The following is a 6,836-nucleotide window of genomic DNA, read 5'->3' on the forward strand; positions in this document are numbered from 1 at the left end:
GCAATTGATAATCAGATTTTTGTTTATGTATTTTCCTATTTATAAGTCAAACTTGTAAATATGTAATTTATATCTATAAATTAGACTAATTCATACATGTGAACATATAAAATGACGTACTTTCAGTGTTTGAAGACGTAACATTATATGAGATGTACTTTAACCCTCTATTTATTTATCATTGCCTATAGTATGTACTAAACAACAAACGTTATGGTCTTATAAACATATCAAAATAATACTGATTATACACATACGAACATAAACTCCTAAAAAAAAGTACTGAAATTGAAATATGTACTTTTTTATAAATAAATAAAAATGCTGAACATTTTGTTGATTTTTTAATCTTTTTTATTATATATAATTCTATTATCTATAATATAGTATTTCATTAGCGTTGTCGGTTATTATATATATTGTTAAAAAATAAGTAAGAGAATATTAAGTTTACTAGGTTGAAATTTTTCATCCGTATTTTTCGTTACCAAGGTATCTGCATCTTTTTTGTGTCCAAAAAGCGTGCCAATCACGTGCATCCATCAGCAAGACCTCATCATCTTTCACCATCTACAGTCCTACACTACAAAAGCACCGTCTTTATCCACTGTTCCATTCACACGCCACACACACACACAGACATCTCTGTGTGTCTCACACACACACTCTCTTTTTTTCTCCCTCTCTCTGAAACAAAAGAGAGAAAGATTTCTTCTTCTTGATCCATCAATGGAGTCCAATTTCATTTTCCACAAATACCCTTCTCAAAAAGGTCACCATCTTTCAACCAAAACTTTCCACACATCCAACACCAAAGAAGAATGCAAGCAAAACACACATTATTTCACCTTACTGCTACACCTACTATTTTCTGGTTATTTCCACAGATACCCATCTCAGAAATCCCCACCTTTACACGAATACAAAACCCCCATCAAGAAAAAGAAAGAAAATAGGAACAAAAACACACACTATTTCACCTTTCTACTACACCTACTCATAATTTGCAGTTCCCCTTTTGTTGTTTCAACCCAATCTTGGGATGGAATAATTGTCTCGGAATCAAACCTTCAAGCCCTCCAAGCTTTCAAACAAGAACTCATTGACCCAAATGGTTTCTTGAAAAGCTGGAATGACAGTGGCTATGGAGCTTGTTCTGGAGGTTGGGAAGGAATCAAGTGTGCTCAAGGACAGGTTATTATCATACAGCTTCCATGGAGAGGTCTAGGTGGTCATATTACTTCAAAAATAGGCCAGTTTCAAGCTCTGAGAAAGCTTAGTCTCCATAATAACGCCATTGGAGGTTCAATTCCGAAGGAATTAGGGTTCTTGCCAGATCTCAGAGGGATTCAGTTGTTCAACAATAAGTTTACAGGTTCAATCCCTCCTACATTGGGTTCATGCACATTACTTCAAAATCTTGACTTTAGTAATAATTCTTTGGTGGGTGGAATCCCTGATTCCTTTGGTAATTGCACTAAGCTTTATAATGTCAATTTGAGTTTGAATTCGTTATCAGATTCCATTCCTGTGTCCCTCACACAATCCGATTCCCTCATGTTTCTATCTCTCCAATTCAACAATTTTTCAGGGGTTCTCCCCGATTCTTGGGGTGGTGATAAACCCGTGGTCAAATCTTTGACTTTTGACCATAATTTTTTCACCGGAAAGATTCCTGTGTCTTTAAGCAAGTTGACTGAGCTTGAAGAGATTTCATTCAGTCATAACAAATTCAGCGACGAAATCCCTAGTGAATTTGGGAGACTTGTTAAGCTTAAAAGCTTAGATCTTTCCTATAACTCCATTAATGGCGGCATACCCGTTACCTTTTCCGATTTGAGTTCACTCACTTCATTAAATTTAGCTCACAACAACTTCACCGGTCAAATCCCAGTATTCTTGGGTGATCGACAGAATCTTGCATTTTTTAATGTGTCCTACAACAATCTCTCCGGTCCAGTCCCGGTTCAAATTTCTTCAAAATTCGATTCGAGTGCTTTCGTGGGTAATCTTGATCTTTGCGGATACAGCCCTTCAACCACGTGTCCAACATCTCCGGCGAAGAGCCGCCACCGGAAAACAAGAGCTAAAAATGTCTTGCTGATTGTGGGAGGAGCTTTGATAGCAGGTTTACTGTTCCTTTGCTGTATACTTCTGTGTTGTTTGTTAAAGAAAAAAGATACAGTGAAGCAAAAGGATGTGGAAGGAGGTGGTAGGGGGATTCCGGCGAGCAAAGGGGAAGGGGAGGCCGCCGGAGAAGCTGGAGGGAAGCTTGTACATTTTGAAGGTGGGATGGAGTTCACAGCCGATGATCTCCTGTGTGCGACAGCTGAGATAATGGGAAAAAGTACATATGGAACTGTTTACAGAGCGACATTAGTGGAAGGAAATCAAGTAGCTGTGAAGAGATTGAGAGAAAGGATTACAAAGAATCAAAAGGAGTTTGAAAATGAAGTCAATTCACTTGGGAAAATCAGACATCAAAATCTTTTGGCACTCAGAGCTTATTATTTGGGTCCAAAAGGGGAGAAACTTATTGTTTTCGATTATATGCCCAAAGGAAGCCTTGCTACTTTCCTCCATGGTAACTTTTATTCTATATATTATCTTTAATTTTCGGTAAATTACAAAAATATTTGACAGTTTTACAGTCTAACGACTAATACTTACAAAAAATGATCACTTCAGAACATGTCATATAATAAATTGGCCATTTTGTTTACCAAAAACAACAAAACAACGACCAAAAAGAGACCGAGATTGCTCCCAACACACAAAAAAAACCTTAAAAAGAATTCTATTTCGAACTTGTAACATTGTTCTTACAATTTAAAAATAGTTTTTTTTTTTTTTTTTTTTTTTTTTTTTTTTTTTTTTTTTTTACAAAAACCCTTGTTTAGATTCTTTGTAGTTTTTTTTTGTGGGGGTCATATTCGCAATTCACAACCACCATAGCTATAAAAGTAGTGGTCATTTTGTATTATTGGTCAAAAGGATACTTAATTTGCTAAGTATCACATCATGAGATGATAAATTTTGTAATTATGCTTTATTTTTATTAATCAAAACTAAAAAAAATAATAAATAAATAAAAAGAAAAATGTTTTTTTTTAATTGGTTAAAAGGCAACTTTGTAATATCAAACATGCAATTTTACCAAATCAACCAGTTTCATGTCAAAATGGTTGCATTAGACAAATGTGTGAAGCTTTAATGGTTTGATTGGTTAAAATAAAGTATAAATGTTAAAGCTTCAAATTTTTATAGGGAGTCTAAAGTTTTGTTATTTTTTGATACAGCTCGGGGACCCAATACACCGGTTAATTGGCCAACAAGAATGAGAATAATGAAAGGGATGGCTAGAGGCTTACACAACCTCCACACTAATCAAAACATAATCCATGGAAACCTAACCTCAAACAATGTTCTTCTTGATGACGATTTCAACCCCCAAATTGCAGATTTTGGGTTGTCACGATTGATGACAGCTGCTGCAAACACAAACGTGATTGCAACAGCAGGTGCACTCGGATACCGAGCACCCGAGCTTTCTAAGCTCAAGAAAGCCAACACCAAGACTGATGTATACAGTCTTGGTGTCATCATGTTGGAACTTCTCACCGGAAAATCACCAGGAGAGGCGGAGGACGGTGTTGGTTTGCCACAATGGGTGGCTTCAATTGTGAAAGAAGAGTGGACTAATGAAGTTTTTGATCTGGAGTTGATGAAGGATGCTTCTGCTATTGGTGATGAGTTGTTGAACACATTGAAATTGGCTTTGCATTGTGTTGATCCGTCGCCTTCTGCTAGACCGGAGGCTCAGCTACTTCTTCAGCAGTTGGAGGAGATTAGACCGGAAACCGCCGCCAGTTCCGGCGATGATGGTGGCGGCAATTTGATGGAGTGATGAAAGTTTAAAGATGAATAGTTTATGGTGACTATTTTTTGATTCTTGAGTTTTGTTGGGGTCTTGTTGTGAATATAAGTTCGACTAGATTCTGTTTCTAAAAGTAGATTTTTTTTTTTTTTTTTTTTTTTTTTTTTTTTTTTTTTTTTGATACTAGGTACTTGTACGATTCAGATTCACACACCATTGAATTTGTGCAACTCAATCATATCCTATTTAGACAAATGTTTAGAATTACAATTCATTTTAGAACACTTTTTGGGTGGTTATTACACAAAATTTTTATATAACTAAATGTTAACACTATTAACAAAAAAAACATACTTTCTACTTTCACCTACATCTTTCTGCATATCCACTTGTTTCATTGGCAACTATTTCCCATGCACTTGACATCTTTTCTGCATACCCCACCTGTTACACAAACAAAAATTCAGATAATTTCTACTCCAAAACAAAACAAAAAAAAATTTCATCTTCATGAATATTTCAAGATTTTAAGTTGAATTATTATGTACCTGGTTAACAACAAATCCTTTCATCATCCCAATGAAATCCTCACGCCTCTCTTTGTCTAGTCTTTCAAGTTCAATCTTGTTATTCTCCTGTAGTTTATATATATATTATTGATTAACCATCGAGAATCCAGCAAACATAGTAAAATGGGTGTCAAAATTGTTACTTTTATATGTTCATATTCTCTGACTGCTTGATTTTTAGCTTCGTTTGTAACTTTCATGGTTTCTTTCAACTCCTCAAGTTTCTGAATTCTAGAGCTGTCACCACCAAATACCTTGAATGCAACTGCTTCAAGCTTTTCAATTCTTGAATTTAGAGCTGAAACCTCTGATACAAGAGTCTGTATTGTCAATAAAGCATTTGATCTATCTGAATATGCATTATTCACATCTAACATCACTCCAAGGTAGTCATGAAGCTTGTCCTGTTCACCAAAAAAGTTTTTAAATCGATCCAAGTTAATCATATTTGATATTACTCTTGAAATATAACTGAAATTATAGAGCAGTTACCAAATGTTTGATGGTTTGTGCATTCAATTCACGATACAATCTACTTGTTTTAACAGCAGAAGTTGAAACATTCTTCATATCTCGAGCTCTTGCTTTTTGAGAGTTGAACATGGCTTCATTGGTCTCGAATTGAGTTAGTTTGACAAATGCTAACCCTAATTGCCCCATGGTTTCACCAATGTCTTGTTGAGCTTTAACAAGAGATTCAGCCTATATTATCAAGAGATGATGATCAACTTAGGTTAATAAAGTAATGATTGATTGCATACTTATCAGATGAACAAACTAACTGACCTGCAGAGATACATTACCCAACGCCAGCTCAAATTCCTGCAACTTCATTTTCTTCTCCATGAATTCCTTGTCCTCTTCCACCAGAGGTGGCTTCGTTGCACCCCAACCATACGTGACTGATTGCCTTAACTCTTTGAATATTCTGAGAAGATCTCCCCCTCCTTTTGCTGACTCAACAGACTCTCCAAACAACTGCTTAGGCAGCTTCACTGCTCCATCTACCATCCTTGATGCCATATTTGTGGTCTTCATCAATGGCAGCTTCCCCTGCACCTGCAAAAACACTCTTAATTCCTCACTTCTTCGTATTACAGGATGAGCAGCTAATTTTTTCAAGTACTTCTCCAAGGCCATTCTCCTCTGCTCAACGAACTCTTGCTTTTGCGTAACCTGCTTCCCAACCACATTCTTATCCGGTCTCATCGGAATGAAAAACCCTCGATATGAATCTGATAACCGATCTGATAACGTGACGATATCTTTAAACCGTCTCCGGAGGCTAAATTCTGTTCCGTTGAACTCCGGAAGATTCGTCCATGTGGTTATCAAGTAAGTCACGTAAGTGTTCCCGCCGGCAACTAGATCTTCCTCCTCTCGAGGATCTGTAACTGAAATTTTTAAGTAATTAGAATTAGAAGACGGCATTGACGTGGAGGCAACACCGTGGCTGTTGATTTGCTTGGCGTGGTCACCATCGAACGATCTGAATACTGCCTCCGCGTACGAAGGGGGCTCGAGGAACGAATTGAACGAATTGTGAGGGTAGTGGCGTTGATTATCATCTCTGCCTTGTGCTCCGCCATTGGATTTGGACAAATTATTGTTAGTATCGTCGTCGTGAAGAACAAGGGACTCCATGTCTTCATGAGGAGAAGCGTAGAGATGGGCTTCTTCTTCGAAGCCCCCATTCTCATATGCCATCATCGATTAATCTAATTCGTGAACTGATTTGAGAAAATGTAGAGGATTTGAAGTGATTTGGACTTTGGAGGGATGTTATTGTAATCTCATTATGCCGAAATGCGATTAAAACGATGTGGCTCGAGTTTGAGGGTAATGTAGACGAACAATGGCGGAGTGATAGAGATCATTGCCGGTGCTGCATGTTTCGGAGTTTACACGGTATCTGACGGCGATTGTTTGATGTTGAAATCACTGTTACCGTGAAATGGTTAAAATAGCAACCAAGATTTACCTTCTTTTTTTTTTTTTTTTTTGGTTATGTTTTCTTTGGAAAATTCTTATGTTTCAATGGAGTATTTCACTATTCCTTCATTAAAATTTTGTATCAATATTAAAATACTGAAGTGTACAATAAATGCAAAAATATTGTGTATTTTATGGAAAGGTAGAATTTCGTATATACCCTTCTTAAAGAGCTAAATATCGTATTTGTCCGACCTAAACTTTAAATATCGTATTTGTCCTTCCTAATGTTTTTTAATATCATATATACCCAAATCTATTTTTTTGGTAATTTTTATTGATTTATAATTGTTTTCCATAATATTAAAGCATTATAATTAAAATACAATTTGAATGGACAATATTGCCCCTGCTTGCTAAAGCTTAACAAATCACGTTTTCTCCCCCATCATGATCGA

General features: G+C 36.3%; 2 protein-coding genes across 2 annotated transcripts; one reads left to right on the plus strand and one right to left on the minus strand.

The window, feature by feature from the left end:
- The first annotated feature begins 603 nt into the window (after window positions 1–603).
- Window positions 604–4,025, plus strand: LOC145071294 (putative leucine-rich repeat receptor-like protein kinase IMK3). Its single transcript, XM_079018196.1, has 2 exons — window positions 604–2,584; window positions 3,300–4,025. The coding sequence occupies exons 1-2, from the start codon at window positions 730–732 to the stop codon at window positions 3,905–3,907; spliced, it is 2,463 nt and encodes an 820-aa protein (XP_078874322.1). The 5' UTR covers window positions 604–729; the 3' UTR covers window positions 3,908–4,025.
- A 73-nt stretch (window positions 4,026–4,098) lies between these two features.
- On the minus strand, window positions 4,099–6,361 carry LOC145071295 (sorting nexin 2A-like). Its single transcript, XM_079018197.1, has 5 exons — window positions 5,233–6,361; window positions 4,939–5,148; window positions 4,590–4,850; window positions 4,426–4,512; window positions 4,099–4,321 (listed from the first exon to the last, which is right to left on the minus strand). Exons 1-5 carry the CDS (start codon window positions 6,154–6,156, stop codon window positions 4,241–4,243), a joined length of 1,563 nt encoding a protein of 520 aa, XP_078874323.1. The 5' UTR covers window positions 6,157–6,361; the 3' UTR covers window positions 4,099–4,240.
- Window positions 6,362–6,836: the final 475 nt, after the last annotated feature.

This window comes from Lactuca serriola, chromosome 8 (genome assembly GCF_051521515.1).
Source record: "Lactuca serriola cultivar US96UC23 chromosome 8, Lser_US96UC23_V15, whole genome shotgun sequence".
NCBI lineage: Eukaryota > Viridiplantae > Streptophyta > Magnoliopsida > Asterales > Asteraceae > Lactuca > Lactuca serriola.